Source organism: Danio rerio, chromosome 16 (genome assembly GCF_049306965.1).
Source record: "Danio rerio strain Tuebingen ecotype United States chromosome 16, GRCz12tu, whole genome shotgun sequence".
NCBI classification, from domain to species: domain Eukaryota; kingdom Metazoa; phylum Chordata; class Actinopteri; order Cypriniformes; family Danionidae; genus Danio; species Danio rerio.
The window spans coordinates 9,336,987-9,356,328 of record NC_133191.1 but is presented as its reverse complement, the minus strand read 5'-3'; the positions used below and the strand labels follow the sequence as shown (position 1 = coordinate 9,356,328).

Genomic DNA, 19,342 nt, shown 5'->3' with positions numbered 1-19,342 from the left:
GTTTGACTTTAATGCTCTGCTGTGACGCTTTTCACGAATGCGATTTTACAAATGTAGGTTCACTAAATGAAACTGCCCTCGGATTATTCAAATTAATTTATTCATTCATTTTCTTGTCGGCTTAGTCAGGGGTTGCCACAGCGGAATGAAGCTTCAACTTATCCAGCAAGTTTTTACGCAGCAGATGCCCTTCCAGCTGCAACCCATCTCTGGGAAATGAAATTAATTTATTTAAATTGTATTTTTCTTATGTTAGCATCAATGATTCACGTGAACAGCGCTTTTTATGTGATTGGCTGTCGTCCTCTGCAATGCATTGATGTTGTTTTGTGAATGAACTGTGAAATGCACAGTAACCGTGAAGCATGCAGTTGTGGAAATATGAGATGAGCAGTAACCCCGACTTGAGCAAGATTTTGAGCAGCTTTTTGACCCACACTATCATAACGATAAAATCTGTGCGTGAGCAGAACTCTGACAGAGATTAAGCATATAGCTTTCATCTTTCGTGCGTTATGTTGTTATGAAATATGTTTTTTATTACTAAGGCAAATAGTTTTAATAGTCAAAAACAAAAATATTTAAAAGATCTGATCTCTTTATAATAAAATAAACGTAAGTGTTAAAGAGACTCAAACTTGATCAATAAAATGTTACGAAGTAAACAATCAAAGCAAATTTTAAGGTGTAAATAATAATAATTATACAGTAAGCCACAAACTCTGTCAACACAAATTATGATAATCAAATCTGAGCTTTCAAGTAGGGGAACCAAGCATCATTATTCAAATGCATATTGCAACATTACAAATTGTGAAGTTGAATGACCATATTACCCCTATGCTAAAAACTCTTTCAGATGGGGAGCTAGTGGTTGGGATGCACTAGAAAAGAAACCAAAAAGTCACTAGGGCAACATCCTTTATTACTGAAAAGTGTATATTCCATACAAATTGTGAAGCAGATTGGTTAGTTCTACTTGAATGATGGTGCACTCGATGTATTCGGAAAAGTTCAGATGCTTTTTAACAGTGTGCGGCTGGAAAATGTGCGCGGTTCATGTGTGCGCCACTTGCACACCATATGTGTTTATTGGCACTGCTTCCAAGGCGCGCGCTCAGCGGCCACATTTTAATAAAACTATAGCACTTCATACCGAAACTACATACCGAATCTTTTTTTTTATCGATATTGACAATGGTGTTCGGCCAATAAATATATCAATACGAATTTTATTGCCCAGCCCTAGTATAAGCCATGATCATTGTGTTAGCTGCATTTATTTAGCAGTAAAACTAGCCTGTGCTAATGTTGCGTTATTAACGAAATTAACAATGTGGATAATTCCAGCAAATTAATAGCAAATTGTGGCGTGTTGCAAAACATTTGTATCTTGTGTTTTATTTGATTATCGATATTGACAATGGGGTTCGGTCAATAAATATCGATACCGATTTTATTGCCCATCCCTAGTACGAGCCATGATCAATGTGTTGACAGCATTTATTTAGCAGTAAAACTAGTGTGTGCTAATGTTGTGTTATTAACGAAATGAACAATGTTGACAATTTCAGCAAATAAATAGCAAATTGTGCCATGATGTCACCAGCGATTATTCGATGTTGACTCGACTTTAATTACATAAAAGTTGACTTTAAAAAAATCATCATTCAACCCTTATTACAAATGGCTGTAAAAACCCGCAGGCAAAGATGACATGTTTTCTTATAAGTTGCTTATAAGAGAGTGAGATAAAAAGCAAACTATAAATATCCCAGCATTCTGGAGTGGATCAGGCATGGTTCCCTTATAGCCCATGCTATTTAATCTGAATTAAAAGCTTACATACGGATTCCAGTGTCGTAGAGTTTAACCATTAAGGCTTGTGAAGTAGAAAGCTTCGCATAATGTATGATGAGCAAACATTATCTGACCCTCCTCCATGCCATCACTGTAGTGTGGCTGCTGCAGATCCCGAATTGATTTGACTGGGAAAAGAAGCAAGACATCTAATCGTAGAAGCAAGACAAAACTCTAGCGGTTTGCTTATATAACGAGTGGGTTTCATACTACCCTTTTTAAAGCGCACTAGCAGTACTATGATACTAGATGCTAATACTGTAGTACTAAATGATTAAATCACTGTAGCATAGTATTTATACGATACTCCAAAATAGTTAATAGAATATAATCATCCCAGCAAGCATCTATTTTCTGTTTCTAAGACATGTCTAATAGATGTCTGACCATAGTCATATTGGCTAAAACAAGGCTAAATTTGGGCTGTCAGTGAAAATCTAATAGACGTCTACTAGTAGTTTTGGGCTATTCTTAGATGTCTATTAGATTTTTACTGACAGCCCAAATTTAGCCTTGCTTTAGCCAAGCTGTCTACGTTTAGATGTCCATTAGACGTCTATTAAACACAAAATTGTTTGCTGTGGATGCTATTACTATAAAAGAAAGACTGAAAGACAAAAAACAACAACATCTTCTAGGGTTATTTTCAGTCAGCCACAATGGAATGTATTATGGTCCATGAATAGACAATGCTGCTATGTCATCTTTTATAATTGGAAGAAGATTATTACTGTTTACATCTCCTCTCTCTCTCTTTCTTTCTCTCTCCATCTCTTGGAGGGGTATAAAGTACATTGTTTTTTCAATGTGGAACAGATGTTTGATGGGAGAATGTTATGGTTGTATTTATCTCGAAGTTGCATTTTCAAATGATGGCAGACAAAGCCAGCAGAGGAAGTGATGCGCACACAGATCTGTTTCCTGATTTCTTTTAAAAGCCAAAACCACAAACCCTGTATACTGTGTGGGCCAATGAAAAGGTTAGATAAATGAAAATAAACAACTGTGTTTTTATTATAGGGTTATGACATGGGTTTTTAATATTACTACATTTTTTTTAACAAATTGAGTGATTTGGGATTTTATCCATCCTGTTTCTCATTTTTTGAAGGGTTTTCCCCATAAGGAGTTCAGTTTAACCACTCACTGTTATGATTGGCTGATCAGCTGCTAAATTCAAATCTGCACTCCTGTGATGGTTGGCTCTGAGCCAGAGAAAGACATGCAAAGTGCTTGTCTTGGATAACAACTTATCAGCATTTCAATTTAATAACTGCTGTTTTTTGGTGGCAGACATTTAATAAATATTTTGACATTGATGTTTTATTAGTTTGAAATAATATAATGTATAAGACATAATATATAGAGAAATAAGCCTGTAAAATCACTGAACAAGTACTGGCTAATTATCACAATGTTTTTGTAGCATAATATACAACAACAACCCAGACAGTATATCACTTTAAACTATTACAAATCTTTATGAAACTCACTTTTTTTTTTTAACATTTCAAGGTTAAAAGTTGCTGGAAGAAACATCAAGGTACCATAATGCAATTCAAAAGCATTAATTAACAAAGTAAAATAATAAATGAAAACATGCATCACAAAATATGGAAAACTGCTAATTTATGGATATTTTTTACAGTGTAGTATATTGAGATATTTTTTTAAATAAATATTTTTCAAGAACTACAGTCAGGCCTGGATTGGCTAATCTAGAGGACTGGACAAATTCCCGGTGGGCCGGTCTGTTTTTTTGGCTGCGAGGGCCGTTGTCTCTAGTAGCTTGCACTCTCAGCAGTCGTACTTTTTCATTTATTTGTTTATTTGACAGTAGCCTCACTCTTTTTATTCATTATTTTGCCGCAGCTTCGCTCTTTTTATTTATTTTTTTCGCAGCGCCGTGAGCAAAATGCAGCCTGCAGGTTAATGATGATGCAACTATCATTTGACCCTAAACAGCGACACCTTAGTAAATATAAGAACTCGAATAATTAATATTAATGAATATTACACCTGCTCAATGAAAATCAGATGATTCACTACATTAATAAATCTGACATAACTTGATCAGAAATCTAAAAAGGAAAGAAAAATATTAAGCCATCAATAGAAAGTAATACTGTGGTTAAGAGTCTTACAGGTCACCGTGCCATATTTGTTTTTTATTCCGGCCGCACTTGTATAACAGCGCCATTGTGGTCCAGCGGTCAGCACATTGTGTTACGCCGACGACGACCCGTGTTCGAATCTCACCAGCATATTTATTTATTTCTTTTTTCCATTTTTATTGTTAAGACATATAATACTGTTAGGGTTGTTGAACATTTGAAATTCTAAAGCAGACATGATAAGTGTCATTAGAAGCTGAATTGGAAATGACCTTATTTTAATAGTCAGTCGTGAACTGAGGTGGGCCGGTCTAAGGCTTGAAACTCCAGGGCTGAAAAGGAGTACCACTCCGGCCTTGACTACAGCAAAAAGATAGATTGGACTACATGTTTGTTTTCCTTGGATTATGATGTCACAGATAGACCCATATCCCTTCTATAAAAATTCTAATAGTTGTGGGATTGGGAGGGGCAATTATTGGGAGGGACACTACCTGTGAGAATTTTTCTGCGAGAATCTTGGGTCCATGCGGGTTCCAGTAGGTCTATTGCAGTATTTGTGATTATTGGAAGGCAGATCAACTGATGATTCTTCTGAAAAATGTACCTTTTGCCACTTTTCTAAATGATCAACTAGAAGTCTAGGTATGATTTGTTCCTCTTACAACTGGGAAGGATGACAAGACTTTTGTCAGGTAGTGTATCTGTGCATGCAACGGTTTATGCGATTTGATTTTGTTGTGAAATATTTGATTTTCCAATTCTGAGACGTGTAAGAACACATATTTTTTTGTTTAATCCTCATAATGATCATATTAGTTTATTGAAGACAGTTGATGGGTGCAGCCATGTTAGTCTGCACTGCAGTGTAGAGATTAGATTTAGGGTGCTTTCACACCTAGACTTTTGTTTCGGAACCTGGTGGGTTTCTCCCATAAGTGATGTTCGTTTGCCATATGTGAATCCAGCAATCTCGCTGGGATCTTGGCCAAAACAATCGGTCCGAGGTCGCCTGAATTAAGTGGTCTTGGCTTGATTGAAACAAATTCTGAAGCAGATCGTTTGTTGTAAGAAAGCAATACGATTCAACTAACTAATGAACCAGGCTATATTACAGTTTATTATGGATACGCAGGTATATAATAGGTGTATATGGCCATATGAAGAGAGAATGATGAGCAGGGGGAAATGTAATCATTCCTTCCTGTAAATGTGCGTTTCTTGTCTGATACGAAAGTGAAAGCATGCTAAACTGCGAACTGCAGTCTTGGTTTATCTGTTATTTCTCTATACTGTAAAGCTTATAATGCATAATTCTTTCCAATGGCTCTGTTTGAGAAAGTCTTGCATCAGATTTGTATTTGGTGACGATGTCTGTGAGTGTCATGATTCAAAATTAAAGTGTAGCTTTTCGCTAGAGCTGTGTACCTACACTAGTCTCACGGTTCGGTTCGGTTACGATTATCATGCCATCGATTCGGTTCAATTCGATATTTCGGTGCATTGACGGTGCTTTTTATACACAGTTTTATAATTTCTTCACAGCAGCAGTTCTTGTATTAAAATGTATGAATATATTTATATTTATTTATTATTTGTAATACAAATTTGTCATTTAATACAAACAGTCAGATATATAAACTTAAACTTTAAACAAAACGAGCATTTAGCAAATAATATAAACAAATATAAATATCCAGCTTAATTTCTGATCCTTGTCTAGTTCTCTTACACCTCTTTGATTGGTCACACCCTCAACAAAAACGGTTGCGATTGGATCTTGCGCGCTGCGCTCTTCACAGATGAGTGACACTGAGCGGCAGGCAGCAGCGGTGATCTCACAGCTGAGCTGATGTATGATAGACACGGTGGAGAAAACTCTGCGGACACGCGCTCGTTTCTTTATCCAGAAGTAACGCTGTAACACAGCCGAGAGGAGAAGAAAAGCCACGCCAGCAGGTCAAATGGGCCAGAGAGAGAGAGAAATGGAGTACTTTCATTCTCTCAATCTCAGTGAAATAGGGGCTTTTGTTGTATGTGTCAGTGAAAGACTGATCCAGCAAACACACACAGTGAAATTGTGCACAGTTTATGAGTTTTAAGTAGTTAGAGTGTTGTAAATACTCGCGATCGCCTCCCTCGCGACAGAGCGCATATGAGTTAAATGACGTCAGTAATAACCGGTTATGATTATTACTGAACTGATACCGAATTGTCCGCGTCTGCATCGCGGTGCACCTAAGAAACGATTAATTTTGACACCCCTACTTTTACTTTTCGCTTATAATGTCTTACTGCTCATCGCTATACATTAAAATATCAACGCATGACAGCTGAGCGGGACTTTGAAAAATAAATCGTGGAACACTGACCAATGTGAGGAGAGTTTACTTGCACATTAGTTTTTTTTTTTTTTTGCTATTTTGGTCCCTTTAGAAACTTTGCCGTGTGAAAGCTAACCGCATCAAGAACAAAGAGCAACATTATAAGAATTTGAATCCCTGTTTCGGAACTAAACAAACAATATATAGGTGTGAAGCACCCTCACAGTATAAACTCATCAACTTTTACTAAAATGCATGAAAGTAAGTGTCTATTTAACTAGGAAAAGAATACAGTAAGCATTCAAGTTCCCTAAACATTGTGTATGTATTGGGAACACCACACATCATCACATTATGTGTAAACTAATCATCATTGCTAGGGCTGAATATCGATTTAGATGCCCCTATTCGATTCGATTTAAAAGTTTTTTGATTCAGTTTGGTTTGATGGTTCATTTGATTCTTGATTCAGTCAATACAGATTTAATTTAATTGCAAACAATAAATGCTTTGCTCTGCTAGAACGTGCAGGAAGTATTTAAATATCTGCAACTCAAAGCAAATTGAAACATTGATTTTATTGAGAACATTGATTAGCTTTAGTCTTTGACAAGCAATGCACTCATCTCATCTTTCTCTAGCTCAGTCTCCACAGAATAGACACTGAAACACAATTTAAGCTGTTCGCCAATCTTAATGAACTGGGACAGCTAACCAATCACAAAAATTTTGTTTTTTGGAAGGTGGGCCTTCATCAATATCAGAAAAAAAATCGAGCCATTTCTGCTAAGCTGCAAGTAATTGTAATTTGAATGTTTTTTTTAAACCACCAAGCATGGAAGCATATACACCCCCAAACAAAATCAAGACTTTGTAGCAGAGCATAATAGGACCCCTTTCAAAAAGTCACATCATTTTCATAGCAAAAACAATACAAGCGGAAATTATAAGCACATTTTGTAGTGTTCCCACAATTTTTTTCATATCATAATTGAAACCGCTCATCCTGCAATTCCGCAGAAGTCTGCACATTATCAAACAAAATTATTATTCAAATAAACTCACCCAGTTTACTTCAATCCTTCTAATAATCTCCCCATTTCCATTCTGTTGGCTTTATTACACATTTTTGTAAATAAGTTGATAGTTGTGTTTGCTTAAACGCCTTCAAATGTCAAGATAAGCCTTGACACACGAGTGGGGTTTAACCCTTGCAAGTGTTTGTCCAGATAAACTGCTCCAGCATGTGTGCGCTTCAGCATTCAGTATGGTCTTTTGCCTATTGAGTGTTCGCTGAGACTGTGTGATATGATCTGATTTAAAAGAGTCAACCGCTAGTGAAGCTAAGCCAAAATCCCCCCTTATTACACACTGAGGACTGACGCTCACTGATAAGAGCTCACTCCTTTCTCACTGACGCTGCATCAGAGCTCATGGCCTTTACCCTAACCTCAATATTGCATGGCAAATGTCGGTGCTGATCTGGGAGCATCTGCTGGAACGAGCACCGGCTCTTGATCAGATAAGGGTGATGTGGCAGTGGCGTAGACCAGTGGTCTTTTCTCAAAAGAAAAGACCCCAGGCTTGAATAAATGTTTACCATTACTGGATTTCAGGCAGTTTTTACTGAGGTGTAGCTTGTGTAATTATGACACAGACATGAAAATTTTAATATAAAAATATACAATTGACACAAAAAAACGAGAATCCTATCTTTGGACATCTTAATGTTTGGATGTGCAATGGCGAATATTTGGAATATAGTGCATATAGCTCCATAAATATTTAGGTCCATAAATATTTGGACTTCGACACAATTGTAATGTTTTTGGCTCTATACACTAACACAATCGATTTGAAATGAAATGAATAAGATGTACTTTATCTGCAAACTGTCAGCTTTAATGTAAGGGTATTTACTAAATCAGGTGAACGCTCTAGGAATTACAACAGTTTGCATATGTGCCTCCCACTTGTTAAGGGTCCAAAAGTAATTGGACAGAATAATAATCATAAATTAAACTTTCAGTTTTAATACTTGGTTGCAAATCCTTTGCAGTCAGTTACAGCCTAAAGTCTGGAACGCATTGACATCACCAGATGCTGAGTTTCATTCCTGGTGGTGCTCTACCAGTGCTCTGTCTTGAGTTCCTGCTTGTTCTTGGGGAATTTTCTCTTCAGTTTGTCTTCAGCAAATGAAATGCAAGCTCTTTCGGATTCAAGTCAGGTGATTGACTTGGCAATTGCATAACATTCCACTTATTTCCTTTAAAAACTCTTGCATTGAACATTTATTTATTTAGTCTTCATGGTATTGTTATTACTGTTCTAAAATATATTCTTTTTAAATGTCTGGGTTAAAAAAAACTAAAAGTTTTTTTTTCTTTTTGAACACAATATATTTTATTTTGAGAAACATTTATAATATTTTGGAGCAGTAAACATGTCAGACTAAATAAATAAATGAATCATTGACTTCTGCTGTCTTCATTAGCTTTAAAAACATTTTTCTTTACTATTTAAAACAGCATCTTTGGATATTTTTTCTACTGGAGACACTGTTGTCTTTAAAAAAAGATAAATAAAAAATCTTACATATATCTCAGGAATGGTATAGCAGAAAATGTTTTCCAAACCGCGGTATACCTTGAAAACGCTTATGGTCACATGATTTTCATCTTTACTGATTGTTTAATGATTATTCAATAAATTAAATGTGTGATGGGTACTGCATAGCAACAGGAATTACTTATTACTGGTAGTCACAAATGCTGGTCTCTGTTAAAAGTAAACTGCTGGTCAATAATGATGGGTCAGGCAGCAGCTGATCAACTGCGATGAAATAGATATTTTTGCATGACTTTATATTTTAGAGAATTTGAGTCAGATTGATACACAGTATAGATATACAGTTGAAGTCAGAATTACTAGCCATCCTTTTTTTTTCAAGTTTTCCAAAATGAGGTTTAACAGAGCAAGAAATTTTTTACAGTATTTCCTATAATATTTTTTCTTATGGAGAAAGTCTGATTTGTTTTATTTCAGCTAGAATAAAAGCAGTTTTTAAGTTTTTAAAAGCCATTTTAAGGTCTAAATTATTTGCCCCCCAAGCAATATATTTTTTTCAATAGTCTACAGAACAAACCATCATTATATAATGACTTGCCTAATTTCCTTAACTTGACAAATTAACCTAGTTAAGCCTTTAAATTGCACTTTAAGCTGCATACTAGTATCTTAAAAAATATCTAGTAAAATATTACAACATCGGCTCATTCTGAAAACGTACCCCTATATACATTTCTGAAGATAGCAAATTATGTAGCCAGAAGTACGTATGGCTGGATTTCCTCTCTAAAACTATGGGGTAGTATGATGCCGTTGCTTTTTGCGCTCACCAGCTGACAGCTTAATTCCAGCTTAATGGATGGTTTTTCGGCTATTACCAGTTTGTCCAGTAGCTCGCCATGTATGTCGGCGGACTTGATACACAGAGCGGACTTGACTGTAATGACAAGGTTCGTGAATGGTTCGAGAACGAGAACGATTCCAGAAAGCAAGTAAGACAAAAACAAAAGCCAAAAAATAAAATAAACAAGTAAATATCAGGGTGAGAATGTGGTAAATCTGAAAACATGGTAAAAATCAAGTCTGCTGTGAGGGCTTTAGTTTTTTTGAATTGCTTTTGAAAACAATGCGGTTGGGTTTAGGGAAGTGGGTTGGTGGGGAGGTCAATTGGTGCTTTTTAAAACACTATCGGCTAGGTTTAGGGAAGGGGTAGGGTGGGGGGATGGGTCGATCGGTAAGTCAGTTGACAGCAGCTACTGCTGGATTTACGTGACAATAGCAGCCTCAAATGGCATTCCTGAGAGAAATTTGAGGTCTCAAAAAGCGTTCACAGCGCCCTCTTGTGAATTCTTGAAAACAAAAACTGCAAAAAACGTAGCTCCTGGTATGTATTTGGCACTCTCCAGAAATGTATATAGGGGTACGTAATCAGAATGGGTTGAAATTTTATGTACTGTCATCATGGCAAAGATAAATGAAATCAGTTAGAAATGATTATAACTAATATGTTTTGAAATGTGTTGAAAATAATATTTCTACTTGGGGGCTAATAATTTAGGTGTAATCATTCTTCAGCTGTACATAGAGGTTTAAGGCAACCTTTAAGTGTTTTATTGATCCTTAATGGTCTTCTAAACATTGATCATTCCACTTCCTGTCACACTACTAAATTCTACAGTATATGTTTTGTGGTGGACCGTGATGTATACCTTCACGATGAATGATTTCCACGCCTGTTCAAAACTTTACTTCAAAGTGTTTATGAAAGCCTTTCATCTCTAGGAAAAGATTGAGGATGTGCTTTATCTAACCTTTCTCTTTCTGTGTATTTTCAGACTGCTCTCTTCCAAAATGTGAAACCAAGCTTGAGCTACCAAGTCACACAGGTAAGGCTCTGCTGTTCTCACATTTATTTTATAAACTCAACAGTTTCATTGGCAAGCTTTCACAAAACTGTCTTGGTGACAGAAGCTTCCAGTGCACAGATAGAATGAGAAGACATTGACAATAAAAATGTGAATATTGTACTTTTTAGCTATTAGCTGGCTGTATATCATGTTTGGTTTTAATTTAGCATGATTAGTTCGCGTGTCTCGAACTCCAGGTTTTCAAGAGTATGGAATAGCTTCTTTTGTCTGTGAAGTGGATTCATTTAATGGAAATAGTTCACCCCAAAAATTTAAAACAATCACATGATTTACTCACCTTCAAGTCATCCTCAATATAAGTATATGTCTTTTTTCCTGTCACACAAACACGGTCAGAGTAGTTTTACATTTATCCAGGCTCTTCCATAATGTATAATAGTGTTGGATAGTGACTATTTTGAAGCTTCCAAAAGCACATAAACAAACCAACAGGCTGCCTGGGAGTTAACGCATCTTATGATGTGGATCGATGTGTTTTTGTGACAGAAATATTTTAAAATATTTAATTATAAACTCCAATTACTGAACACAGTAACACAGATGTCTTACCATTTTTAGTTGTTGCTAGAAGGGATACAGCTGCAGCCTGGAGGTAAACAAGAATTATTTATATAATTGATTTAATTATCCCTCAATTGTATTTTGTTAACGTTACCCTAAACCCAAGCATAACAGTAATGTAAAACACTACTTATACGGGTTATTATTGAAATATTTTTTATTAACATCTACCCCTACCCTAACTCTAAAGCTAACCCTAACAGTATAGTGATGAATAACACTATTTGATAGTTTTCTAGGGGGTCTAGCAGGTTTCTGGTACAGAAATGAAATCATCACAATGCATTAAAGGCTTTTCTTATATTGTTTTGTCTTATTTCTAGTCCAAATATCTAAACAAAATTCTTAGTTCAAGTGAAAATATTGTTTAGTTTTCAGCTTCAGATGAAATAAGAGTTTTTCCCTTAAAACAAGCTCAATTATCTGCCAGTGGTGTAAGTTAAATAATCTTGTTTTCGCTTTTAAATGTCAATATTTGGGCTAGAACAAGACAGTTCTAAGTAAGAAAACTTTTTTTCTTTTTTTTTTTTGCATAAAATCCATGTAAATACAGTAAATAAAATACAATTCTGTCGCTCCTGGTTAACTATAATCCAGACTTAACATTGCATATCTTTGTGATGTGACTATTGTGTATGCAAACATTGTGGTATCGATGCTGAAACAGTATAATGTGCAGCCCTAATAAGAGTACTGATCCAATATTTGCCATTTGGCTGGTTTAATCTTTACATTCATGCTACATTGGATTCCTGAAGGACGTACCTACTTTTTATTCTTGTATAATGCATTTTCTGAATATTTTGTACACGTGCAGCTGAAATGAGGCCAATACATATGTTGGATGACATTGAACTCTGTTATTGTACCATTGAGCCTATTCGTCATGTATGAACAGGCGCCGCCATTTGAATCTTTTTGGATCGAGACTTCCGGTCTCATTCACTTCCATTGATTTTAAGATATTAAAAACAGCTCCTTATGCTGCTTGATGTTGCAATCTGATATTTTCTCATTGCATTATTCTACTTTTCAATTATATTCATGAAGACACTTGTGTGTAGAGCACGTAGTTTGACTGTTTTTCTGCCATTTGTTATTCCTGGTAATTTCTCCAATTGGTAACTGAGTTCTAAAACAATCGCAAAAACTACATCGCAGAATAAGGTCAATACTGCAACATTGGTGTAAATGCTGTCTGCAACAGATTAATCACTTTCCAGGAACCAGACCTTTATTGAGGAAATAGATTTCTTTCTTTATTTTTATACCAAGCAGTCGAGAGGTTCTAGGACGTATTTGGGAAGTAACTATACTTGACCCAGTTAAGTCTAATATTAGTTGAACATTCGCTCGTCCCAAGATAATATCTTCCGCAGCCAGCCAACACAGTTAATATGTGGATCTCCTCCTTTATTATGCCTTATCAAATGACCTTTTCAAGCTATTTAATGCATTAATCTCCTCTATTGTAAAGATCTGGCTACTGTGCTGTTCTTGATGTCATCGTGATCATTATTTTCAAATTTAAACAATATTCCTGTTGCTCATTAAGTAATTAATTAATTAATTAATTCTTTCTGCGTATATTTTGACAGGATTGTTTTAATTTTCCTTGACAACACTTAAAAAAATAGCCACATTATATACTGTGAAGTTTCAGTAATAGTGATAACAGCATTTAAAGTTCCCCTGTTGTGCTTTTTTAGAATACTACATTTCATGTAGCGTGTAACAGCTGTCTGGGTGCAAAAGGTTTGCAATGTTTTAAAATTCACACAGTGATAAATTAATCTATCATCATATATATAAATCTATAAAAATATCATTAACCCTTTCACGTGTATGATCACACTGGTGTGATCAGCCTTGGCTGGTCCCTGAAGCGTACAATCACACCGGTGTGATTAGAACATTCAGAGTGCACGTCATTGACTGCAAAAATTCTAATCGGACGGCGTTCGTTGAGGCACAGAAATAGGTGCGCAGCACTTGTCATAAATCACAATTTATCAGTGCTTTCAAACAAATAACCTTTCTTTTAGGTTTCAGACATTAAAATACTCATAACTACATTTAAAGAATAACATTTAAGGTTTTTAAAATACACGCGGATGTCTATGAAGAGGACAATAATAATTATTTTTCAATATAACTGGACGATGTCCTTTGTTCACGAAACTTACATACCGTTTATGTTATTATATTATTTTCCTGATTCCTCTCCCAGATAAACAGTTACTTATCTTCATGTATTTAGGAATAAAATTATGAATAAACATGATGTAAATCCAGCTGCTCAGATCAAAGCATTTGTTGCTAGAAGGGATACAGCTTTGATTGAAAGTTAACGAGAAGTATTTCTATTATTTTTTTAAGCTACACTTAAATTGTATTATAGTAGCATATACCCCCACCTAAACCTAACTCTTACGGTAATGTAAAAATGTTATTGTTGTACAGTGTCACAAAAATGATTTCATATTTATGCGAGTATCCTCAGCTGTATCACATCTAGAATTAACCATGCTGCATCCCTTCTGCTGTATCCCTTCTAGCAACAACTGCGGCCCCCATTACCCATAACATAACAAATAATACGATCATTATTAAGCTCTTTAAAAGGCAAAATGTATGTTCCATCACACATTTGAGAATCAGCGTATCAGGGACTTCACAATTTAATTAGAACATTTGTTAATATTTACAGAAAAAGGCAAAAATAAACTAAATACAATTTTTTTATAGATCATTGGGGCTGGTGGGTCATGTGATAAACTTGACATGTCACCATGGGAACTTTAGAAAGCAATGGATTCTAAGTAACAGTTGGAGGGTCAGATGGAGTATCGCATAAAAGAATTGATTCTGGATTGCTGAGTTGAGTCATCAGAAATGCCTGTTTCATTTTTGTAACGTTTTTATGTAAATGCATCAAATATTTGCATAAATCCAGTATATATCCTCTTCACTAGCTGACGGCAAACAACAGGACACAACTTGTATACTGGAAAAAATAATACATTTTCGCAAAACTCATAACAAACTGTTATGATCACTGAAGCTTCAGAATGAATCTTCTAATCGCATCAGATTTGCACGTTGTTGTTGTTGTTTTTGATTGGGCTGGGTAGTATGGCTAAAAATTGTGATGTACAGTATATATCTCAATATTTTCTAGATTCATATCTTTGTATTAAAAAAATATTTGGTTTACATCTTACCCAGTTTTGTGCAATGAATCAAATATTAAATATTATTAGCATTTAAGATTAAAACAACTGTAGTACTAGTACATGTATCATGTGGACTAAGCTTATGCATTTGAATGTGCAAAAATGTGCTAAAATCACATGATGTTCTAACATTAGTTATGTTTCCATCCAAAGATGTGAATTACATTTATGTGCATATTAACATTTGAGCACTGTTTCCATTTAATAAGTCACAAAGAAAAGAAAAATGTCAATCCTGATAAACTGGGGGCTAATATCCAAAAGAAAAATGTAATTGGCTCTGGTTGGAGATTTCCGCAGATGTATACAAAACAACATTTCTAATATTTCATGAATAAATGAATGAAGTTTGTCTAAAGGTTCACCATCTTGATCATATGAACAGTGCTTTTTATTAAATTTTCAAGTGCCAACGATGTCACGATGCTGGAATTTGGTACCAATTGATACTGAATTTTTAAAATCTTCCATTTCCCACTAACATTTGATTGCTGTTGAGCACCTTCTTAAACACTGCTGATTTGCCATTGTTTTCATGTGCTCAACAGAAATGACTGTGATTGGCCGTGAAGGTCATCAGTTCACCGAACTCACTGATATTTACTGAGTGTAACTGCTTATACAGGGACAATGAATCGTTTTAAAGTCACGATTCATCAGCGGATCGCTCGTATGTCAGCTTATAAACAAACCAGCTGATCTTTGAGGCTTTCAAATGCTGAATGTTAGCGTTCAAATGTTTGTGGGAAATGGATGTTTTTAAATATTCAGTATTGATTGGTATCGAATTCTAGTATCGTGACAATCTTAGTCTACACTAATCTAATAAATTTGAAAATGGCGTTTTCGTCTAAAAACGCTCCATATTCACTAATAATTTTTTCTATCATCCACACTTAAACCACTCAAAATGCTTTCCTTCATGTATTGTGCATGTAAACAGACGTAAGACGCTTTTACCATGTGTCATATTTGTCTGGCATTTATTTACTTTCTGTCTTTTTGAAACGTTGCGTCAAATGTTGCAACATTCATCTACTTCCACCGCTGAATTATAACTCCGTTAATATTCCGTATCTTTTGAAGAGAGGCAATATGGAGTAGGGGTGTCAAAATTCATTGTTTCTTCGGTGCATTGCGATGCAGACGCAGACAATTCTTTATCGGTTCAGTAATAATCTTAACCGGTTATTATGTACTGATGTCATTTATCTCCTATGCGCTCTGTCGCGAGGGAGGTGAACGCGAGTATTTACAACACTCAGGCAACTCAGGGCCGGCCAGTGGCATAGGCACCATAGGCAAATGCTAAGGGCACTGTAAATCTAGGGGGGCGCCAGAAAGGAGCGCGGTTCAGTTGGTTTTGTTTTCGATTTTCCTGACACACATTCAGTTATAGACGGCATTAACTCAAAAACCTCTTACCCTAAAAAGATCTAAAGTGTGTTTCCTACAAAAAGACAACGTTTGTTATGTTTTACAGCTGTCTTTCTTTTTTTTTTCGCTCGACATTACAAGCACTGCTCCGTTTAAGCCCTCGCAATTTATGTTAAAGCCTGGTTTATACTTCTGCGTCAAGTGACCGGCGCAACTCACGGCGCAGGCAACGCGCGCAGCTGTGCATTTATACTTCTACGCGCTGTCTCTGTTGGTCTGCATTAACACTTCCGAAACGCTAGTGGGCAGTGAGGTGTAAATGTTGCTCTCTGTCGAGTTTCTTCGCTTCTGTTTTGCTATTCTGAACACTTCCTGGATGTACAAGTGACTCAAACTCGCTCATTTTGAGGCAGGAACCGGCGGACGTGCAACAACTTTAACCATGAGGTAAACACAGAGCAAAACTTTCCATCCGGAGCTCCTTCACGGGACTCCACACTTGTAAACAATCGCTCGCGCCAATAGCGCGGCTCTCGGTCCCGCCCAGACTCGTCGGTGCTAGCAAGCCGTCCAATCACAGAGCTTACACCACGCGTTGTTGCGACGTGTAGTTACAATTTTTGAGAGGTGCACGTCAGTGACGGCGACGGCCACGGCGAAGGGCTATGCGTCAGCGCCGTAGCCTACGCCGGTGTTTGACGCAGAAAGTATAAATCAGCCTTTAGAGAGGAGCTAAGAGGAGCTCTCAGTAAGGGGCCGTCAGAAAAGTGCTTCTTTTTTTTTTCCGTTTTTCTGCTCCGCTCAGCGCGAGCTCTCCCTGTTGCAAGGGCTTAAGTGTGTGTGTGTGTGTGTGTGTTTGTTTGTTTGTTTGGTGCTGTCTATGTTTGTGTATGTGTTTAAATGAGAGACAGTGTGGTGCTGTGTGTCTGTGTGTTTACACAGACAGCTTGTTACAACCTCCCCCCTAAAATATAACACTATATAGAAAGCATTGTCAATGCACCGAGTTATCGAATTGAACCGAATCGAAGGCATGATAACCGTAACCGAACCGTGAGACCAGTATAGGTTCACACCTCTAATATGGAGCATGTACAAACTGATATTGTTCTTTAATAAAGCTGTCAAAATGGACAGCACCTTCAAATTTATACATTTTAGACAGTATTTTCGAAATGATACGTTTTTGTTTCCTGAAAATGCTGTCTCAGTTTGGATGGAAGACCAAAACGGAGAGAAAAATATGCATTTTTAATGAAATGTATTAGTGTGGACATGACCAAAATCAGTCAGTAGGTATGTCTGAAAATAAATTGGGTTGTTTGACAATTTCTCATGTTCATACCCTACTGTATCTTATAAATGGGACCCCGACTTGTTATTTGTTTCAAGCTGTGCATCTCACAATCAACCCTCTAATGCCTACTAAACCTCAAATATACAGTAATAACTCAAAATCCTATTAGAAAATATCCAACTCAGCGTGGTCTAGAGACGTTATCAAGTAGTTGCTTACTAATAATAGCTCAAAAATAACTCAAAAATCTGATCTAAATCTAAGACTTAGCAAAAACAAAGTTTTGTATGGGTGATTGCAGGCAAGCGAGCTCTGCCCTGTTCCCAGCAGTGATTTACTCTCTCTCTAATTGGAGACTGAAGTGTATTAGACCCATGCCGAGATGTGCCGGAATCGGTTACGTTCTCTGGTCCAGAAAGAGTCACTCGCACAATAGACGTCTCCAGAGGAGGTCTTTATGCTGTCTGCCAAAACCCTTGCCATGCTCATCACCGCCAATCAGTCCTGCCACAGCTACTGGCCAGTAGAGTAAACTTAAAGGCTACAAAGTTTCTTCAGTGCCCAAAGCCTTAAAATGCTTCTTTCAGACAGATGGACACTTTGGCAGGCTTCTCTCCAAACCAGCTTTTCAACAGGTTTAGGGTCGTAAACAACGATGTGTTGATGATGTGTTACTCACTCTTGTGTCCTTCTAAACCCCTGAGACCTCCGTTCGAACACAAATGAAGATATTTTATTTGAAAAACAAGAGCTCCCTCATCCTCCAGTAAAGATACTGACTCGTTTAAGTTCAGAAAAGTAACACAAAACAACCTAAAAACAGACCATATGCATTTAGTGGTACAATCAAAGTGCAGTTTATTTATAAAATCATTTCGAGAGGATCACATGCTTATGATTGCTTGCAGGTGGCCCTGCATTATTCAATTTATGATTCACCAATCAGACGATTCCTAAGCCACTATAAATACCCTAAGTTCAAGACAGCCATCTTCGTTTTGAAGAATCCCCCCTTCCACCCCTACTCCTCCTCCTTTCCTAGATGGGTGGCACGGAGGCCCAGTGGTTAGCACTGTTGCCTCACAGCAAGAACGTCACTGGTTCTAGTTCTTACCAAGCCAGCTGACGTTTCCGTGCAGAGTTTACACATTCTCCCTGTGCTCACGTGGGATTCCCTCGGGTTCCCTGGTTTCCCCCTACCATCTGAAAACATGCAACTTAAGTTAATTGACCAATCCAAATCAGCAACATAGACATGCTCCTAGTAAATAGTTATCTCTTAAGAGCAATCACTATCTGTTCATTAGTTACTACAGCAGTGGAGTTCATCAGATCTACCTGAGCTCAAACTCCTCTCATCCACTCGCACAGTTGAATAGTGGCTCGAACAAAAATATATTTTCAATGTAATTTTTCATGGAAAAAAAATATTTTTTAAACGAATGTCGTATATAGTTTGACTCTTTGTTTAAATATATTTCTTGGTCAGTTATCTTCTAGATAAAATAGCCTTCTACGCCTGCTACGCAGCAGCTGGATCTGATCTGTCTGATGAAAGAGACAGTTTCCCCAGCTCAGGTGCTGATGAGACTGCGGTCTCCGCTCTGTGTCGGGGATCAGTATTTGTCTCATTTGTTTTAAGCCTTTTGGCAAATGTCTCAATTGAGTTTATCTGTTTTAAAGAGAGTTCACTCATTTTGAGGGTTGTTTTAAACAACAGCTATCTGAATTGTAATTTATAGTGTGCCGAAAAACTGCCAGCAAAACTAAAGCTAATAGTTTTCTTTACCCATCTCCCACCAAGCAAGTACATTCATTCATTCATTCATTTTCTTGTCAGCTTAGTCCTTTTATTAATCTGGGGTCGCCACAGCGGAATGAACCGTCAACTTATCCAGTACATTTTTTTATGCAGCGGATGCCCTTCCAGCTGCAACCTGTCTCTGGGAAACATCCACAAACACTCTCGCACACACACTCACACACTATGGACAATTTAGCCTACCCAATTCACCTGTACCGCATGTCTTTGGATTGTGGGGGAAACCAGAGCACCCAGAGGAAACCCAAGCGAACG

The 19,342-nt window shown here is 36.8% G+C and overlaps 1 protein-coding gene and 1 long non-coding RNA gene across 16 annotated transcripts in view; both read left to right on the top strand.

The window, feature by feature from the left end:
- triob (trio Rho guanine nucleotide exchange factor b) overlaps nucleotides 1-19,342 on the top strand; it is a 252,209-nt gene that overhangs the window by 11,843 nt on the left and 221,024 nt on the right. For all 15 annotated transcript variants that reach the window (XR_012391967.1, XR_012391966.1, XR_012391965.1 and 12 more), the window contains exon 2: nucleotides 10,702-10,752. Coding sequence is in view for 7 of the 15 variants with exons in the window: in XM_073925797.1 (XP_073781898.1) it covers nucleotides 10,702-10,752 (51 nt within the window). In the remaining 8 variants the exon portion in view is untranslated. The remainder of the gene's footprint in view (nucleotides 1-10,701; nucleotides 10,753-19,342) is intronic.
- LOC141378162 (uncharacterized) lies at nucleotides 13,898-17,501 on the top strand. Its single transcript, XR_012391997.1, has 2 exons — nucleotides 13,898-16,139; nucleotides 16,687-17,501. It is a non-coding gene; the product is annotated as an uncharacterized lncRNA (long non-coding RNA).